Genomic DNA, 21,049 nt, shown 5'->3' on the forward strand with positions numbered 1-21,049 from the left:
TGCCTGTTTTTGATCCCTCGAAGAAGAAGAGCACTTCCGTTTTCCTCTCGGCTCCCGCCCCGCTCCGCCATCATGAAGTCCTGAACAAAAACGGACGGGAGTCTAAGCAAAATGGGGATAACACGGACTGGAGATGAAATCCACCGACAACACTAACGTAATGACAGCACACAGTGGAGCAGGGAGCGGACTCGTGGAAATGAATGCCTCAGTTTCCCATTGAAAACGTCCCAGGCAGCTCCTGTCGTTATATAGTTGTTGCTAACAGCAGGCAGAGCTAGCTCCTGATTCTGTGAAGAAGACTCTGCTCTCAGCTGCCCGGCCCCTCGGTTAGCTGGCAGCCGTCAGTCAGCTAGCTGTCACTGGACCTGACTGACTCATGTCAAGTCGTGCAGACGCGCCAGCTGTCTTATTGACTGGGAGCATCAGGATGGAGTGGAGTCTGAGTAAAAGCATCGACAGGCAGAATGTGGTTTGTTCGTGTTGAATAGACACCAGTGTCGAGGAAAGGGGAGTGAGACCAATATTTTCCAGCCAGGCCAGTTAGCTAGCTTTCGAGCTAGCTACCGTGGATCCCATCAGCCACGGTAAGACATGTTATGAATCATTTAGCATGCTAAAGGAGCCTTGTGCGCATTTCTACGTCTGTTTGCAGGGAGACGGGCGGCTAGCTAAATGTTCTAATACATGTTCACACCCTGAAGACGTTGACGTTGACATGCAGGCTTGTTGTTGGCCTGCAGCCTGAACACCCAGGCAGCCTGGAGTTGTTGTTGCCCACTGCTGCATATATATGTCATTCATTTATTCGGCGAGCAGGGAGCAAAGCCTAATTGACCATTCAAGTGCAAAAAGCTATGTAGCATCTGCTCAGCTGAGATGCACACTGCAGCTACACGAATCTGATGTTAGCACGAAGCCACACAGGTATTCTTCTATCTCAGTAGCCAAGCAGAATATAAGCTTTTATTTCTATAGGTAATTCCAGATGGATAAGATGTTTTAAAAAATATGTCAGATGATCCAGGAGGAAATCACATGACTGAAGCAGATGCTGTCTGTCTGTCTGTCTGTCTGTCTGTCTGTCTGAAAATGGCATGGATGGGTTCTTGCAAAATACACAGATGTTCCTTATAAAGGCGTTTTTCGACCTCAGGAACGTTACCCCAGAACTAGTGACTTTACCCCTGAACTACATGCGTTTCGACCAGTGAACCAGGGTCTGAATTTAATTCAGGGGTAGATAATCTCCCCCCTGAAAAGCCCCTGCTTGGGGGGTAGTACTTTTCAAAGGTCCTGGGACTTTCGGTTGAACATAACGTTGTTTGTGGAGTTTACACAGTTGTTGAAACACAGAGGGAGTTTCTGGGAATGCATGCTTGTTTAGTTTTTTATCAAGATTTCAAAATATTATTTAATATCATTTTTTTTCTCCATACATCACTGGGCTGATTTGCACAATCTACCCGGGACTTCAGCCCGCGGTCGCAACGCAGACAACAATGGGGGCACAGGAACCTTTTAGTTCCAGGGAAAGTAGTTCTGGGGGCTAAAAGACCCCGGAACTCTTGGTCAAAATGAACCTCTAAGTCGTACAGCTGAGTACTTAATTCCAGCTGTATGTTCGTTTGTCTTTTACATTCACCACAAAACTTTTTTCATTTCCCTTACAATCTTGGTGTCTATGATACGTTTTTTTTTTATTGTTTTGACAAACAAAGACACAAAGCAGGATATTTTAAATTATAAACTGGCCTTTCTTTTAACATCAAAGGTAAAATATCTGAAAACCAGCAGACAACATCAAGCACAGATAAGTTCCAAAGGTGAACTCAAACTTCCCACCAGTTTCCCAGGCCCATGATTCACTAAATTCTGACAAGTTATACATTTGTTTGATCTCAGTGGGACCTGACAGCCCTAAAGAATCTGATCTATGACAGGAAGAGGGCCAAAGGCTGAACAAAACCCATGTTCAGTGACATAAAGGTGATTAGCCATTACTGTGTCGAAATGCACCTTTAAGTTTGGTTGCAAGATTGAATTAACTTCTCATTTTCAGAGAGAACTGCATGCTTCCTCTTTGAAAGTGTCAGATTGTTTATGCAAGACATGTCTCATCTAAAGCTTGATCGTTTTAATGGGACTGGAAATAATGCACGAAAAGGCCACGTTGTTCAGTCACTGTTATGTTTCCAAATCAATAATTTCACAGAATCCTAAGATCCTATGTTATGCTTCATGCCAGGCTTCTTACCCAGCAGACAATTTTCAGATAAATGAGGAGTTCCTGTTTACACTTCCAATTCCCTTACAGTCAAACAGTATGTACAGATAAGATAGTACTGTGAACATTTCTCTCCTAAAATGTTAGATTTAAGCACACAGGCGGTCTGGCTCACTGTGACAGATTCTGAACCACCATAAATAGTGTATTTATCACTGGATTCTGCCACTAAACTGTAAAAAATAATGTAAAGTTGAGTCTAAAATAGGCTTAAACTGTGGGTATAATAATACAGTTTCATAAAGGCCTTCTATATGACAGATGATCAGGGTAGGCATATATAATTTAATGATTTGGAATTATTAATTATGAATTAATGGGGTCATGATAGGATTTCTAAAGAGTATAGTGTTTCCTGCTAAATTGAGCATGTTCAGAGATACAACACAGTAATGGCTAATAACCTTTATGTCACTGAACATGGGTTTTGTTCAGCATTTGGCCCTCTTCCTGTCATAGATCAGATTCTTTAGTGCTGTCAGGTCCCCTGAGATCAAACAAACGTATAACTTGACATAATTTAGTGAATCATGGGCCTGCGAAACTGGTGGGAAGTTGGAAAAAAGTCTTGTTTTGTGGTGAATGTAAAAGACAAACGAACATACAGCTAGAATTAAGTACTCAGCTGTATGATCTAAGGTGCATTTCGACCAAGAGTTCCGGGGTCTTTTAGCCCCAAGAACTACTTTCCCTGGAACTAAAAGGTTCCTGTGCCCCCATTGTTGTCTGTGTTTGACCGTGAGCTGAAGTCCTGGTAGATTTTGCAAATCAGCCCAGTGATGTATGGAGAAAAAAAATGATATTAAATAATATTTTGAAATCTTAATAAAAAACTAAACTAGTATGCATTCCCAGAAACTCCCTCTGTGTTTCAACAACTGTGTAAACTCCACAAACACTGTTACGTTCAACCAAAAGTCCCAGGACCTTTGAAAAATACTCCCACTGCAAGTAGAGGCTTTTCAGGTGGGAGATTATCTACCCCTGAACTAAATTTAGACCCTGGTCTTGGTCAAAACACACGTAGTTCAGGGGTAAAGTTCCTTCGATCAAAAAACACCCCTAGATGCTGAATTACATTTAGATCCTTTTTTTGAAGGCAGAGAGACTTGAGGAAGACAAACGTACACATACACGCATGTACAATCTGTCTACCCACTTGTTTGTAGGCTCCTGAAGCACCCTTAAAGGATGTTACCAGTCAAAAATAATTTTAGAAGGGTTTTATATCTGTTGATGTTTGTTTTGAACATCGGTGTTGCAGATGACATATACTTAAAAAAGAAAAAGCAGTGCAGCTGCTCTAAAAAGTAGAAAAATATGCGATTAGGTAAGATTATACAATATTGTAACAGATATGAATTGCTCCAATGAAAGAAAAAAGTGTCAATAAATGTTAAAAGCTTCAGCTGCATTTTGTATTTAATTGTGTTAAGTCATTAAAGCCTGTCAATGAAATGTTTCTCTTGAAATGTTCTCTCTAGCTGTTCAGTAAATCTCTCTGGAGTTTAGAAAGTACAAGATGCATGTGCAATAAATAATACCTGTGTAGTCACAAGTTGACATTCATGATTCCACTACAGAAACGACTCCCTTCCAAATGACAGACGTTGTGTCTCTCCACGCTCACCAGGCGCTGGCCATGCCGTCGAGTGTGCGGGCCGGGAGCCTGAAGGACCCGGAGGTGGCTGAGCTCTTCTTCAGGGAGGATCCTGAGAAGCTCTTCACCGACCTGAGGGAGATAGGCCATGGGAGCTTCGGAGCGGTCTACTTTGTGAGTTACTTTATTAAGCATTATTTATTCAACTTTTTAAAAAGATTTTTAAGATCACTGCACTTTTGCACGTTTTATCCTTTATAAATTACTAATACAGAACTGTATAGGTTCATTTAAGACAGAAAGGACTACAAAAACATTTCTTTGATACGTCTGTTGGATTACGTCTTAAGCTGATACGGTTGCTTCTGTTAGATAAGTGAAAATGGGCATCAAATTGTTCTCAAATGAAATTAAAATATGCTGAAAATCTTTTTCTTGCTCTTGGGTGTGGACTAGGGGTGTAACGATTATTTTTAACAACTATTTGATTCGTATCATGATTTGTTGTTGCCGATACGATTGAAGGACGGTATTGGTTCATTTGGAACGATACGATCCAAAACGATTCAGTGACTTGAAATCGATTCAGTCACTTTTGCCAAAAACTCAACCAGTGTGACTGTGAAAAAAATACCACGATACTGGACAGTCCTAGATTCCTGTTGTTGCTGTGATGTTTTTGGCCCGAGCCGAGTTTTGAGCTAGTCTCTGACTAAACATGCTGGCGAGGCCTGAGGCTTCTGCAGAGCTGATGTTACCTTGCGCTTTAGCGGGAACGCTGCAAGAGGTGCCTGGACGGCCGGCGTTGTGTGAAATCCCATGGCGCCTTAGTAGGTGGTTGGATAGCTTTGTCTTGTTGCCGCGGTTCTTTACTTGACCTTTACATATCCTACAAACAACGAGCGACTTATTTAGAACATCTCTGTCTTTGCAAAAGCCAAAGTGTTTCCACACGCTGGACGGCAATGGTGGTTTGATCATTTCTCACTTGCCGGCTTCTCCTCTTCCATCTGCCATGCTATGTTTTGTTGTCTGCTGACGCATGGCGATGACGTCACAGACAGGCAGCCTGAATTGAGTAACGTTTAAAGTCTTAAACATTAAAAGTGCAAAAAACCACATCATATAAAGTCTGCCGTGCTTAAATCCAATGCATTATTTCCTAATATCGATACAATCGATTTATTGCCTTTTAAAATGATGTTTGATCGATATATGTCGTCCGGAAGGCCAACTTGCCAAGCACAGATCGATGTAGTCAGATCATAAATCGATACGTTGATGTAGTAGATGAATCGTTACACCCCTAGTATGGACTGCAAAACCTTTTTTCAGCACTGATTTCTGATCATATCATGCTCTCCTCGGGGGGTGTGAATCTCAGGAGTGAAGCATTGGATCATTAATCTTGCTTTTTTTAGATCTAGATACAACTGAACTTGTTAGTATCTACTTTCAAATTTGGCCTCTGCTGACTCATGAATCATAGAAGTCTCTCGGTTTCTTGTATAACTTTAAAAAAATATCAGTTACATTAGAATATGATAACTAAATGTAAATAATTACTCATAGCAGCTCAAGCTTGTTGAGATTAACTCCCTGTGGTGAGTTGAGTCTGTGTTAAAGTGGCTGCTAGGATAGAAATAAAAAAAGGTAAGCACAGGAGAATAGCTGACAGACAAGGGTGGATGTGTCAGGAGGTGTCTGTGAGACAGAAGGGAAGCAGGTGGTGATGAAGAGACTGCCATAAGAACACAATGTGAAATCAGAGGATGAAAGGTGTCAGGAGAGGAAGGAAAGAAAGGTAGAAGTGTGGCAGCAGTCAAGGACAGAGGATGACTTGTGGATGTGTTGGAAGAAAAGGCCTGTTTAATGAAGGGTGAAAAGGAGCTAGTCATGGATGAAGGGATCAAAAGGAGGGAGAGAGGAAGAGAAGAGGAAAGAAGGCTTTGCAGAAATCTTTGTTTTATGTATAAGATATTCTTTCATTTGGTCTCAAGTGTCTGCACTTCTCTGCTGTTGAAAAAAGACACAATGAATCATGTATCATCTCTAACTTTTATAAACCAGGCCCATGACATCCGCACCAATGAGGTGGTGGCCATCAAGAAGATGTCCTACAGTGGCAAACAGTCCAATGAGGTACGACAACTCTCTCAATGCTTCTTCATCAGTCACATATTATTGGATCAGTGAGTAATGAGTGTGTCTCTGCTGATGTCGTAGAAATGGCAGGATATCATCAAGGAAGTGAAGTTCCTCCAGAAGCTGCGCCACCCAAACACCGTGGAGTATCGGGGCTGCTACCTGAGAGAGCACACAGCATGGGTGAGTGTGTGTGAGTGGGTGAGTGTGTGTGAGTGTGTGTGTGTGTGTGTGTGTGTGTGTGTGTGTGTCAGACATATTACAAAGGGGGAAAAAGGAACTGAAAACTTCTGTTTCCAAACTTGATGTTCATTCATTTCTGCTCTGAAAACAAACCAGCTTGCTGAATGAGACCATTACCAAGTCCAGTTTGATTCTCCCTCTTATACCCTCTCTCTGTCTCAGGCCCTATTTACACAGAAATGTTTTCAGAAAATGATAAACTATGGTTGCGTTTGATCGTTCATTTACACAAAAATATCATTTAGAGGGACTGGAAATGCAAACTTTTGAAAATATAGTGGCCATAGTGGAATTTTTGAAACCCTTTCATCGCCATGTACACAAAGGATACATCATTCACACATTGTTATTACGTCCCAGTCAAATAGCTATATGTTAGAAGTAGGATGTTAGCAACAATAGCTGACTACCAAGTGGTGTTTGTGCTGCTGACTCTACTGTCACTGACCACCAGTTCGGTTATTCTCAGTACGACACACATTTTGTGGCGTTTCCATTGACTAAAACCGGGACAGGTCCCCAAATTACTTCCCACTTGTTGGTACCCTTCTGTTGGGGTGCCAGACATATCGATCCGACCCCAGAAGGTGGAGCTAGAAACACTGCAGTCCGTTGATTGGTCAAAAGAATTGTCACTTCTTGTGCGACAGCGGTAATAAAGAACAACACATAACCCCACCATTTTTAAATCTCCAGTTGACTTCGGATCTGATCTGATCCATACCAGACCGCTTGGTGGAAACAAGCCATAAGCGTCCCTAAGAAGGTTTTGGGGTCCCTGGGAAAGTTGCCATTGAAAGGCCTTAAAGTTAACTTAATAACACACGTGTTGTGTGTGTTTTTTTGGTTTTTTTTTTGTGTAATCATGAGACCCTTTTACACATGCTCGAAACTCCCCTAAATTTTCACAGGTTCTTGAGAATATTAGGCCCTTAATGTCTTGAAATCCTCCAGAAAATGTCCATGTGTGAAAGGGGTTTCTCTGCTGTTGCACACTTGGATATGCATAGATCTCCATTTTTAGGCCAGACATGGGAGATCCATCCTTTAGTCTGTGAAACCCCTATCCGTTTTGGTTATAGTGTTGATCAAGTCCGTCACATAGAAGGTGTTCCTGCTGTTTCCAGCTCTCTAAAGCATCATGGCATTTAATGCTGCGTCTGTTTGTCTCCTAGCTGGTGATGGAGTACTGCTTGGGCTCTGCTTCAGACCTCTTAGAAGGTAAGTCAGTGAAAAGAAGTGGTTGAGCAAGAGTTGTTAATGAAGCAACTTTTGCATAGACACAATTTAAGATGCAGTTGATCTCATAAACATTCACAATAAGAGGGTCTATCAACCAAATGCCTGTCTGAATAGGTTTTTTTTTTTTAACCATTGTAAAGGAAACACGAGGAAAAGTACGTAGAGAAAGGTTTCCCCTAATACCTTTTTTCGTTTTTCTCCCAGTTCACAAGAAACCCCTCCAGGAAGTGGAAATAGCGGCCATAACCCATGGTGCACTGCAGGGATTGGTGTATCTTCACTCTCACAACATGATTCACAGGTAACCCCCGTCCCTTTTCTCACTCTGTCTATTTTCAACACCCACACTTCTGACAAGAGACCAAACAAAAAGAGGGGAGAAAGCACAAAATGTGCAGCCCGGGATAAGATTATGTAACGGTGGACGTGCAAACACACTCACTGTGCAGCAACACATTTTAGTCCCCATCCTCTAATAAAATATGATGTGACCAGGTGTCTCTCTGTCTCTCTGTCTCTCTCTGTCTCTCTGTCTCTCTCTGTCTCTCTCTCTCTCTCTCTCTCTCTCTCTCTCTCTCTCTCTCTCTCTCTCTCTCTCTCTCTCTCTCTCTCTCTCTCTCTCTCTCTCTCTCTCTCTCTCTCTCTCAGAGATGTGAAGGCAGGAAACATCTTGCTAACAGAGCCAGGTCAGGTCAAACTGGGAGACTTTGGCTCTGCCTCCATCGTTGCTCCAGCAAACTCCTTTGTGGGAACACCTTACTGGTAAGACATTTGAACTCCCAACAGAGTCATCATCCTCATTATCCTCCTCCTCTGCTGTATTTAGGCTGTGACTAGTTAAACTGGAATATAACCACCCAACAGGAACGATACGTTACCAGCGCAGGCATGTGGACGTTAACCTGCCAGAGGGACCTAGTTTGAGATTTCTGTCTCTTCAGATTTAGGGACTCCTGGCTAAAAACTTAATTTTCTCAGCCTAGATTTAGAGACAGGTTCAAATATGGGAACTCATGTCAAACTCAAATAAATTTAAGTCACAAGTCAATGTGACATTAATCTTTAATTTAATGTTTGTATATCTACAAGTAATTATAATGATTTTCAGAAAACATACTAGTGGCAGCGTTAACCCTAGTCAGAGAAAAGGATTCCTCTCCTTTTACTCATGACTGTAAGAAGTCGTGCAGGCAGTTTATATCCAATCCACAAAACTTAAAATATCCACCTCCTCGCCTCTGTCTGTGGCTGTGCTTTATTTATGCAGTTGTAGACGTTGGCACCGACTGTGCGCCCTGAGGTGCTGTTCTCTCTTGGTCTGGGATCAAAGGAAAAGAGCTGAAAATGGCTGACTTGCTTTGTTGTTTTCTTCATGCAGGATGGCCCCCGAGGTGATCTTGGCCATGGACGAGGGTCAGTATGATGGGAAGGTGGATGTGTGGTCACTTGGCATTACCTGCATAGAGCTGGGTAAGATATGACAAAAAAAAATGCTGCACAAAAGTGTTCTTTTTTTGTGATGCTGAGAAAAAATGAATCATCCAACCCTTTTCTCTTCTTTCTCCCCTCTCTGATTTCTCTTGCTCTTTATCTGCCACTCTCTGTCTGCCACACTTTGTCGTGTTTTGTCACTCTGTAGCGGAAAGGAAGCCTCCTCTGTTTAACATGAATGCTATGAGTGCCTTATATCACATCGCCCAGAATGAGAGCCCTGTGCTGCAGTCCAATCACTGGTGAGAGTCGCTAGAAAGCCCTTTTAGGCAAAAAGACTTTGTTGCATCATGATTTTGAATCAATCAAAGAATTGCTTGACATTGTATTATAAAAGTTGGTTTGCAAAGGAGCCTCCAATATTCTCGGGGGATTTTTTAACATAACAGAGAAGAATGAAGGATCAAATGAATTTGTAATTTGACATACTAAGTGACAAAGTCTAAAAGTGATCAGACTCTAGTCAACATCTTTTCGTGTCTTAAGCTAACTAAAACCAAATTACAATACTTAGGATTACTATAATTTAATGCTAAAAAAGTCACCACATAGAGATTTTTATGAAATGCTTGAACTCAGACCAGCTGACATAATGCATCACTTGCATGCTGTTTTTACTCATCATGATTTGTACCTTAGCGAACTGACATTTATTTCACTTCAGGTCGGATTATTTCCGCAATTTCGTGGACTCCTGTTTGCAGAAGATCGCCCAGGACAGACCTACCTCTGATGTGCTGCTCAAGGTACAATACATCAAAAGATCTGTTTGATATTGTGTATGAAGGCAGGCACGGACGTGGACTCCGTTCTTTGTGAGACGATGTCTCTGTGATCAGAAAGAGAAAATCTGAAGCAGGGCTATTGTACGCCGTGACAGTGTGTCCTTCACTTTGTAGTTTCAGCTACAGCAGGCTGCTTAGGGTTAAATAATTGCACAGTGTTATCTGTTTCTGTTGGTTCCCACATATGCTGGCATGACAAGCAGGTCGGCTTCTTTTATTTGGGACACAAAAGATTTGCTGAATACTTGAACTTCAAAGGAAAATATAGGAGTAGGAGGAGAAATAACTTGACAAAGTAACCTCCGGAGGAAGTTTAAAGGAATCACTTAGTTCTCAAATGTTTGATTAATAGGCAGACATGTTCATGAAGGATTTAGCGGTTTGACCAGTTTATGATTTGACTTTCCAGACTAGATTTAAGCGTCTCAAAATGTGTGTATTTTCTGGCTCCCTTACTCCACTAAAACAGTAGAGTCGATATCTTTAGGTTGTCGAAAAACCAAGACACTTAACGACTTAATCTTGGGATTTGGGACACAGTATTCAGCGCTTTCTAACATTTTATTTTGACCCACTAAGTATGGCTAAAATCAAGATTTCAAATGAGTTGAAAGTAAAACACAGGAACTATAATTTATTCATTATGTGTCTTCACTTTTTTGTCCACGCAGCACCATTTCCTATGCAGAGAGCGTCCCATGACAGTTGTGATGGACCTGATCGCCCGCACAAAGGATGCTGTCCGCGAGCTGGACAACCTGCAGTACCGGAAAATGAAGAAAATCCTCTTCCACGAGGCACACAACGGTCCTGCACCAGAGGGAGGAGATGAAGAAGAGGTAAGAGTGGCCAACAGGGGTATTTGCACTGTTCTTATCTAATGGGAAAAAGAGAGTCATGATGTAGCAGATCTGTGTCAGCCATATGCTCTCAATGAAGAAACAATCTGCTGTTTATCAAGTTCAGAGGTTTATTTACTCATTTATTAATGCTTAGGATTCATTTTGAATTTGAAACTGGTTTTACATTTTTGGTAATTAGGCTTCAGAGCCGCCACTGAGCTTCTGCAAGTGTTCTCTAAGAAACAGCAAACATGTCACCAGGCTGTGAGCTGTAGCTCTCATGAAAACGAGGAGATTTGTCCAGAAAAAGACTCTTTGAGTCGTCTGGAAGTGGTTTAGTTCTGCAGCGTCCAACCTGGAGCACACCACTGTCAGCTCTAACGTTTGTCCAAAGTCTTTGGCAGCTAACTGCAGCAGCTCCACTAATTTATTCCAGGATCTGAAACAGAAATGCAGCCAAGAGTATCTACAAGTTTCACAAAATAGCTGCAGCACCAAGCCTTACTAAGAAGCTGATTAAATTTGCAGGATAAAGTGTGCAAAGTCTTGAATTGTGTTTAATCTAAAAGAATGTGCATTGGCGTGGGGCATTTGTACCTTAAACACAGCTTTGCATTGTGTTGTATTTCACTTCCTGCTGCTCACATGCAAATAAGGAACCTTGATAAGATGTCACATTTTCTTGTAAATGCAAAATTGGTGATACATCTTTCACTCCAGAGCTGAGTCTCTGGAGTAAATGCAAAGTTAGTTGGACTCTATTCAAATTAAATAAAGAAGTAAAAGCTACATCAATGATGAGCCCAAACTTTTGAAAAGAAAGAGGCATGTATCAGGGTCTGTGAAGGGAAAAGCTACATTCAGCATCCATCCTGCTTTTGTATTGGACTTGTCAATATATTTTAGGGAACTAAGAACCCCTTCCTCTTCGTACAAAGGCCTTTGTTTCCAGCAACATTAAACTCCAGATGTTTGTCCCCCAAAAAGGAAATAAAGGAATTCAGAGAATGTGCAGCGTGTCACTGTTAGCATGTCTTTATTTTTCTTCAGCTTATGTACACTTGAAACCACCCAATGCACTTCCACCACTGCTACTATGACTTTAAAGTAAAGCAACCCAGAAACCAATCCTGAAGTTGTTGATTTCTCCAGGACCTTTTCCGATAAGCTTGTTATTCTTCCCCTGCAGGACGTGGAGCAGTACATGCTGCGCACCGGCACAGTCAACAGCATGGAGAGCTCCCACTCTCTGCCCTCCATGTCCATCAGCGCCAGCTCCCAGAGCAGCTCGGTCAACAGCCTGGCAGACGGCTCCGATGACAGCGGGGAGATGGCCATGATGCAGGAGGGAGAGCACACAGTCACCTCCAACAGCTCTGTCCTGCACAAGCCCCTGGTCAGGCCAAGTGTTGCACTCTTGTTGTTCTGGCCCCTTAACCCCCCTTTTGCCACTCTTGTCTCCTAGTTACACAAAGAGCCTTGTTTGTATGATTAAGGAGAGAACTAACACTTGTTGCACTTTCTTTTAAATATTTGATACGACAAAAGTACCCTTATCACAAAAAAAATCCCAGGAACAGAGAATCTTTTAGTTGTGTTTATTGCTGTTTTCTTTTATGTAAGAAAGAGAGTTTTCAACAGGGAGCAAAAACATCGTCTTAATTCTGAAAATTGGACCACAGAGGCCACTGTTAAATGCTGTCTTTAAATTTTTTACAAAGCAGTTCTCAGGTGACTTCTAAAGATACTGTCTTGCACCACCTGCAGGAAATGGGAGATAATAGCAGCACAATGTATACCTGCAGATCCCCCTTAGACATGTCTGTGATAACACCTACAGATAGGACAAAAAGTCACCAAACAAATGCTTCAAGTGTATTTAATCTTTTCTAAGCTCAAGCCCCAAATACAGTGAAATGGCCAGTGTGTTTATTTTTTTTGCATTACTTTGGTATATAACATTTAGTTTGAAGGCTAGTTATGTGAAGGTTGCTGCTTTGTCTCCACCATGCAGAGCCATGACAACATCTACGACGACCCCTATCAGCCTGAGGTCGAGTCACAACGAGAGTCTTCATCTGCTGGGGGTGGAGGTGGAGGTGGAAGTGGAGGAGTTGGAGGAGGAGGAGGTGGAGGAGGAGGGGGCGGAGGAGGAGGAGGAGGAGGGGGAGGAGGGGGAGGGAGACGTCGCAGAGGCAGAGACCACTTTGCCACCATCAGGACGGCCTCGCTCGTCACTCGTCAGATCCAGGAACATGAGCAGGGCTCGGCTCTTCGGGAACAGATGTCTGGGTAAGAGTCAGGAGTTTGAAAGGGTTTTTGTTATAAAACTGGAAACTAAATGGCACACCTATAATGTCATTAATTTCCTGCCTGTTTCCTCACAGGTACAAGCGAATGCGGCGGCAGCACCAGAAGCAGCTGATGGGCTTGGAGAACAAGTTGAAGGCAGAGATGGATGAGCACCAGCTCAGACTGGACAAAGAGCTGGAGAACCAGAGGAACAGCTTTTCCATGGAGGGAGAAAAACTAGGCAAGAAGCACCAGGTTATCCTGGAGAAGGAGGTGAGCTGCTGGTGGAGAAATGGTGATTTGTGGGGGAGAGTTGGACCACAGCCTCGATTTTAATGAGCTTGTGGGTCTTGTTTTTTCATTTGTTTTAGACAAAGGCAGTCCTGACTGAGGAGAAGAAGTTTCAGCAGCACATTCTGGGCCAGCAGAAGAAGGAGCTGACCGGTCTGCTGGAGTCGCAGAAACGGCAGTATCGCCAACGCAAGGAGCAGCTCAAAGAGGTGCCAATTCTGCCATCCAGTTTGTTTCCATTAAAACAGAACTTTAGTTTTTAGCCATATCTGAAGATAATTTCTGTCATTGAAATCGAAGCAGTCAGGAAACAAAATAACCAGGTTCAACAGTCACCAAACAATAAATGAAATGATCTTGCAACTTTCCTCTCCTAGCTAGCAAGCTAATAAAGGAAGAACTACGTGCACACATCACAAACCAGTTGTGTTAGCAAAAAAAGTAGAAAACACATGCTCAATGACCATTTATAAAAACAAATTTGCTGATAGAGTCTGTGATGATTAAATACAGCTGTTCATTAATTAATATAACCAGCATCGTAGAAATGATGGAGATGGTTAAGTCTTTCTCTCTATTTCTCGATTAATCCATGAATCAGGCTGTTGTTGTAAACTGTATGTAAGATCTAAAAAAAATGGAGATCATCTGACTACGGTACCTCTGTCAGCGTCTGTAGGACAATCCACCGACCACTGTCCAAGGTTAGGGTTAGGGTTAGGGAGAAACCCTGAGTGGTTAGAGTTGGGGAAGATTGTGGGTAAGGTGTATAATTGCAAACATATCCGCAGGTAAGGGATAGAAATATAGTTCACTGACAAATGCTAAGAGTTAGGGACTAAGACCACTGACTGTTCGGGTAAGGCATGAAGTCCACTGACAAATACTAAGGGTTAGGATTAGGGACTAAGACCACTGACAGTTAGGGTAAGGCATGAAGTCCAGTGGCAAATACTAAGGGTTAGGGTTAGGGACTAAAACCACTGACGGTTCGGGTAAGGCACGAAGTCCACTGACAAATACTAAGGTTTAGGGTTAGGGACTAAGACCACTGACGTTATGGGTAAGGCATGAAGTCCACTGAGAAATACTAAGGGTTAGGGTTAGGGACTAAGACCACTGACTGTTCTGGTGGGGCATGAAGTCCACTGACAAATTCTAAGGGTTAGGGACTAAGACTACTGATGGTTCGGGTAAGGCATGAAGTCCACTGACAAATACTAAGGGTTAAGGTTAGGGACTAAGACCACTGACTGTTCGGGTAAGGCATGAAGTCCACTGACAAACTCTAAGGGTTAGGATTAGGGACTAAGACTACTGATGGTTCTGGTAAGGCATGAAGTCCAGAGGCAAATACCAAAGGTTAGGGTAAGGGAATAAGACCACTTACTGTACGGGAAAGCCATGAAGTGCACTGACAAATACAAAAGGTTAGGGTTAGGGACTAAGACTACTGACGTTTCGGATAAGGCATGAAGTCCACAGACAAATACTAAGGGTAAGGGTTGGGACTAAGGCCTGACGGTTCGGGTAAGGCATGAAGTCCACTGACAAATACTAAGAGTTAGGTTTAGGGACTAAGACCACTGACAGTTCAGGTAAGGCATGAAGTCCACTGGCAAATACCAAAGGTTAGGGTAAGGGAATAAGACCACTTACTGTTCGGGAAAGGCATGAAGTGCACTGACAAATACAAAAGGTTAAGATTAGGGACTAAGACTACTGACGTTTCGGATAAGGCATGAATTCCACAGACAAATACTAAGGGTTAGGGTTGGGACTAAGGCCTGACGGTTTGGGTAAGGCATGAAGTCCACTGACAAATACTAAGGGTTAGGTTTAGGGACTAAGAGCACTGACAGTTCAGGTAAGGCTTGAAGTCCACTGACAAACTCTAAGGGTTAGGGTTAGGGACTGAGACCACTGACAGTTTGGGTAAGGCATGAAGTCCACTGACAAATACTAAGGGTTAGGGTTAACTAACTGTCTATGTTACTGTCACAATCAACAGGAAGCAGCACACAATGAATTGCTACAGCAGTTATTATGGCAGCTACACAAGACAGAAATAACACATTTCTGCCAGATCCATCTTTACATGAAGATTTTACAACTTAAAACATTTTACCACTGTGCAAATAGTGTTGATGCTCAGCTTGATATTTGGCCCTTTCAGCTGACACTACTGCTTCTTTTTGTTTGGCACTTTTCGTCCAGGAACTGAATGAGAACCAGTCGACACCAAAGCGGGAGAAACAGGAATGGTTGGTGCATCAGAAGGAGTGTCTGCAGCAGCTGCAGGCTGAAGAAGAGGCCGGCCTGCTGCGCCGGCAGAGGCAGTACTATGAGTTGCAGTGCCGCCAGTACAAGAGGAAGATGCTGCTGGCTCGCCACAACCTGGAGCAGGATTTGCTTCGAGAGGTATCGCTTTTTGAATTGAATGTGCATGTCAGTGTTGGATGAGCACTTTAATCCTCCCTAAAACGTATTCTAAGCAGCCTGCATTAAAGCATTAAAGTGTTATGAGGATTACATGTAGTCCATTCTATTTGTATCTTCATAAAGCACTCTAACATTGCTGAGAAAACTGTCATCTTAAAACAGAGGCTAGCTTCCAACCACTGACTTATAAGTGGCTGTAGAGTTGGATTAATAATTGTCATTGTGAATTACTCTCGTGTAAGAACGACTCTTAAAGAAAAACGTAGATATACTCAAGCAGACTCTCCATGCATAGTCTGGGTGTTTGAGCATTTGTAGAGATTTTGAGAAAAGTGTGTTCTGTGATAAGTTTCCTGTCATCCTTCCTGCTTCTTAATCAACTATTTCTCTCCTCCAGGAACTGAACAAGAAGCAGACTCTGAAGGACCTGGAGTGTGCCATGCTCCTGCGTCATCATGAGTCCACCCAGGAGCTGGAGTTCCGCCAGCTGGGTCTGGTGCAGCGCACACGGGCCGACCTGATCCGCACGCAGCACCAGACGGAGCTCACTAACCAGATGGAGTACAATAAGAGGCGCGAGCAGGAGCTGCGTCAGAAACACGCCGTGGAGGTCCGCCAGCAGCCCAAGAGCCTCAAAGTGAGTGAGAGCAGCCAGAGCCTGGGTTCTCCCGAGGAGGGGGAGAGCCTGACGACAGAGGGGCAGAGCTGGGGGAGTGATGGGGGAGAGATAGAGATGGAGATGGAGTTTGAGGAAGAGTTGAAACAGGAGAGGGAGGCATTAACTGAGGAGATGTTCGGTCACAGTGAGACAGTGTTGGTCAGAGATGAAGCAGTGGATGGTTTGATTGAACCCATAGTCGAAAGGAAAGATGAGGAAGATGAAGATGAAAAGCCAAAGAGAGAGGATGGCAGAGAAGATGAGAAATGGGAAATTAGAGAGGAAGAGGCAGAGGAGAGGGAGGTTGAGGGGGTACAGTGGGAGTATGTGGATGACCCGAGTAGAATGGCACATCTAGACACAGATGAAGAAGAGGAAGAGGGAAGGGGGGTGGCAGACGGCTGTCCGTCAGAACTCTTCTTGTCCCTGAACCTGGAGAAGAGACGACTCCGTGAGCGAGACATCGACGAGCTGTCGGAATTTTACTTCCCTGACGCTACAGATCTTGAGCCTGTCCCTGTCCCTGTCCCCCCTCCTCCCCCTCCTTCTCCCCCTGCCCAGACCTCCCTCCCTTCCTTCTTCTCTCATGCCATCTGCCTCCTCCTCTCCCTCTCTGCTGCCGCCCAGCCCTCCAACCTCACCCTGCTGCTCCTCTCCATCTTCCTCCTCTCGCTCCGACGCTCACCTCCACTGCCATCAGTGGCCTCCCTGCTTCTCTCCGCTGAGCTCGCCTTCTTGGCACTCTTTTTCTCGTACCTCTTCCTCCGCTCCTGCTGCTCCCTGTCTCTCTCCACCTACCTAACGCTCAGCCTCTGGGCGAGCGGCCTCTTCAGTTTAGGCCTCTCTTTCAGTTTGGGGATTTATTACGTCCCCATGATTCTGATCTCGGCCTCTTTCCTCAGCTCACCCTCTATCTTCCTCTCTCTTTACCTGGTGATTGTGCTAGTCGTCAGGCCGGCCCGCGACTTCCTCCAGCATGCACCTCGCAAAGTAAACCGCCTATGTATGCGCGTGCTTTTCCGTCTGCCCCGCCCCCTTTTTGCTATGTGCCAGTCAGTCCTTGGTGGTATGGCTGAACGGAACCTCTATGAGATGTTTCCAAAAGCAGGGCGCAACTGGGGGGTGCGCCAATCAAGAATTCCTGTTCCCCTGAGGAGCCTACCTATAGAGTATCAGGCACGCTGCAATGAAACTTCCCCCTTCGCCAGGGCTCTTTTATGGGTAAGACGTTTCAGCAGACGCCCCCTTGGGGTCTTGGCAGATCTTGCTAACTCCATTATGCTGAAACTGGCCGCTCAGCTCGTTACAAAGCTGCCACTAAATGTCCGTGACAAATTTGAGACCGTAGGCCTCTTAAAGAAGGAGGCCCCGAGCAGGCTGCCCCGACTGCTGCCCAGGGAAGAGAGAGAGAGTAGGCAGAGGGAGAGGAGGAGGAGAGAGCAGGAGAGGCAGAGAAGAGAGGAGACGGTGAGGATGTATCGCGAGGAGGGGAGGTGGGAGTGTGGGTTGAGGAGGACCTCATCTGGGAGGTTTGTCAGGGGGAAAATTCGACCATGGAGATAGCGAGCAAACTGAAGGCAGTGAGAGAAACGAGTGCTGATGGTGCGAGTGTGTGTCCGTGCTCTTTGTTCCATTGTTCCATCATTTGTGTGTCTTTTTGGTTCGGGCCCATAAGTCTATTATGTTGAGACCAGTTCCTCAAACTGGTTTCTGGTCTCATTTCTGAAAGATGGGACGTATTTTACCCCGCACATCACCTGCTAGCTAAAAGTGATTTTGGCTATTATTGCTGATACTAAAGTGTGCACACACAAGCTGTACTGATAAGTCAGAGAGCTTTGTGTATGTAAACAGAAATACCAAACCCTGTGAAGTTTTAAACGTTCGATTATTTTGCTTTTTGTAAAAGTTACTTTTTATTTCATTTTATTATTTTGCTCTTAATTTCTAAGACAAAGACTTAAATGGTTATTTTTGAGACCGTTTCTGTGCAATCTTTATTTCTCCTTTAATAGTGGTCTTATTTCACAGGGTGCGCTGGTCTATCAGTGCTCAGAACAAATATCAGACACAGTGTTGCTTAGCTTCATGGCTATCAATGTACTCACCAAAGCCTAACACTGTGAAAACATCAATAATTTCACTATTATCACCCTGAACACTAGCCTTCTCAGTCAGTTTAAAAGTGCAATAAGCAGTGAAGCAGAAACATCACATTTGATTACAATCTGAAGTGATATGTTTAAAGGAAGGAGTTCAAAGGTTAGCAGAAGGTTAGATTTTCAAGGACTTCAAATCAAAGCTTTAAGCCATTTATTTTAAACTTAAAGCACATCCTGTCTGTTGTTTTTGGTTATAATATCATAATGACATGAATAACCAAAAACACTGTACAGGAATCGCAGCGGTTTCAATCATCATCTTTAATATTTTACTTAAAGGTACAGTGCGTAGAAGTGGGAATATTCAGCAATATCTAGCAGTCAGATTTTAGATTTAAACGCACCCTTGCTCACCCTTTCCTCGGTGAAGCTCCACATCCTATGGTGGCCTTTGAGGATGAGAAGTTTTTACAAACAAAAACGTCTGTCAGTATAAATTATTTTGTGCACAACAATCATTCTCCCCCTCTTATTCTTCTTCTTCGTCTTCCAATCGGCACATTACGGACAGCCTCTCACTAAATTCAAAAACTCATATGGCCATGACTAGTTTGTCCTTTCTTAGAAACATGCCAGTGCAAGATGGCGACCTCTGTGTTAGGGAACCCACTCCTATGTAGTTATAAAAGGCTCATTCTAAGTTAATGAAAACCAAACACATTCTTTGATCCAGGTGATCATCAATTGAAACATCCTTATGAATACAATATTCCATTCCTACTGAGTCTGCTCTGCTAAATGCTTCTAAATCCTACACACTGTACCTTTATTAAATACATTTTTTCATTGCACTTCATGCAATATTTTGTATTATTTACCATGTAAACATTTAGATAGATGTTCATTTATCAATCATTTTTAAAAAAACAACAGTTTAGTGCCTATTTACAACTGTTTGCACAAGTGATATTAGTCTGTTCTGAAGAGACATATCCTGAATATCTAGTAGAAGCATGGAAAAGCTCTAGAGTGATAGAAGTATAATATGATGATATATCAAATATTTCAATGTAGTTTTAATTTATATGAAGCCATATAAACAATCTTTTGAGACATGCAATCCTAAAATTAGTCCAAAAGTTGATTCAACTACTGAATGTGAACGTAGAGAAAGAGCAGATCTCTTTCATATGAAGAGGAAATATCCTGATAGTTGGAGATGTCTCATTGGCTTTGCACTGCCCCAAACAAGACATTTGCTTAGATTTGTTTAGATCTACAACAGTTGATCACTGTAAGAGGGGATCAGCCTATAAAACATGCTCAAGTATGGTAGAAATGTCAAAAAATAACAGTCTGAAGTGATATTCTTATTTTGTTCAACCAGAACCCCAAAGAAATCCAGTTTACTTGCATCAATATAAAGAAGGAGCAAATATTTAGTTTTAAGAAGCTTGAACCAGAGATTATTTTTCTTATGAATGACTAAAACAATTAGATTGTCAGCATGTTAATTTATCATTTCAGAGCGACTTAAGTCGGACCAAAAAGAGACTTGACGGTTTGTTTTGTTTTTATTGTCTCATGCTTGAGCGTCTTTGAAGACTTAAACACCAAAATGCTCTGATGTACTCTTTAATTTAATGAAGTGAAATGAACAATGACTTGCAGCATAACAAGCATAGATCTCAGAGAGCCAGGGTTCAGATATCTGCCTATTTTCAACCTGGTTTGGAGGAGTGAACTAAATCAGTGCGAAGTGATGCTTATTATGTAGGAAAAAGTTCCTGAAAGAAGGACAGCATTTGAGTCATCTTCATGGAGGTTTTTTACTGAACAGGAAACTCCATGTTTACTGTATTTGACCCGAGGGGAGACAAAAAGAAGAGCTCTCTCGCAGCTGTTCTACATTTGGGAAGTGTAGCTTTTAAAAAAAAAAAAAAGAAAAAGGCATTTCACACCAAACATTGTTTTGTTTGAATGTAACTTATTTGCCATTGATTTCCATTTGAGTTCCAGTTATTTCCTGTTCCTCTGTGTATGTTTACATGTTTGTATTCTGTTTTGTTGTGACACCGTCTGAGAGTTTTATCACCTTGAGTTTTTTTTATATATATTTAATTTATGCAGTATTTATAAGACAAGTACTGCATTGTGTTTGGCAGCCATTTTGTTCTCCTTTTATCCTCATTTTAGCTGCATGAGTGTCCGTGTACTGTATGGCTGTGTGCTGGCAAGCATAGAAAAGTATTTTGTCATACTTCCAGATTTTTATTTACACAAAAAAATAAATTCTTTTGTGTGGAAATCATTGTCTTGTTTGTTTTTATGATTTGTGTTTCCATTATTTCCATTACTCCTCATTTGTTGCCTTTGCCCCTGATTTATCAGACAGTATTATTATGTATTTAATTCATACATCATCATCACTCCTCCTGTATCATCACATATCGTTTGACCATTGTTGTTCTTTTCCCTTTGTTTTAAACCCACCAGAATAATGTTAACCCAACTTAGGTACTTTTTCTAATCAATATATACGGAAAAAATACGTGTTGAGTACAACAGTAAAAAATCCAAAGCAAAAGTTTATTTTGAGTGCGTAAAAACCTCCGGACCTACTAACTTA

The 21,049-nt window shown here is 42.6% G+C and overlaps 1 protein-coding gene across 1 annotated transcript; it reads left to right on the top strand.

The window, feature by feature from the left end:
- Positions 1-2: 2 nt before the first annotated feature.
- On the top strand, positions 3-20,728 carry LOC117829984 (serine/threonine-protein kinase TAO2-like). The gene is made up of 17 exons (XM_034707846.1): positions 3-587; positions 3,871-4,061; positions 5,958-6,029; positions 6,114-6,215; positions 7,451-7,496; positions 7,722-7,818; positions 8,166-8,279; positions 8,896-8,987; positions 9,157-9,250; positions 9,673-9,754; positions 10,465-10,632; positions 11,825-12,031; positions 12,650-12,927; positions 13,023-13,200; positions 13,299-13,427; positions 15,436-15,639; positions 16,058-20,728. Exons 2-17 carry the CDS (start codon positions 3,888-3,890, stop codon positions 17,879-17,881), a joined length of 3,861 nt encoding a protein of 1,286 aa, XP_034563737.1. The 5' UTR covers positions 3-587; positions 3,871-3,887; the 3' UTR covers positions 17,882-20,728.
- Positions 20,729-21,049: the final 321 nt, after the last annotated feature.

This window comes from Notolabrus celidotus, chromosome 18 (assembly GCF_009762535.1).
Source record: "Notolabrus celidotus isolate fNotCel1 chromosome 18, fNotCel1.pri, whole genome shotgun sequence".
Taxonomy (NCBI): Eukaryota; Metazoa; Chordata; class Actinopteri; order Labriformes; family Labridae; genus Notolabrus; species Notolabrus celidotus.

What these genes read in the sequence shown, in the direction of transcription:
- LOC117829984 (XM_034707846.1), top strand. Translation starts at nt 3,888, where the DNA reads ATGACAGACGTTGTGTCTCTCCACGCTCACCAGGCGCTGGCCATGCCG. An exon ending in GCTTCGGAGCGGTCTACTTT is followed by an intron (nt 4,062 to 5,957) that starts GTGAGTTACTTT and finishes TTTATAAACCAG; the next exon opens with GCCCATGACATCCGCACCAA. An exon ending in CTTCGGGAACAGATGTCTGG is followed by an intron (nt 12,928 to 13,022) that starts GTAAGAGTCAGG and finishes GTTTCCTCACAG; the next exon opens with GTACAAGCGAATGCGGCGGC.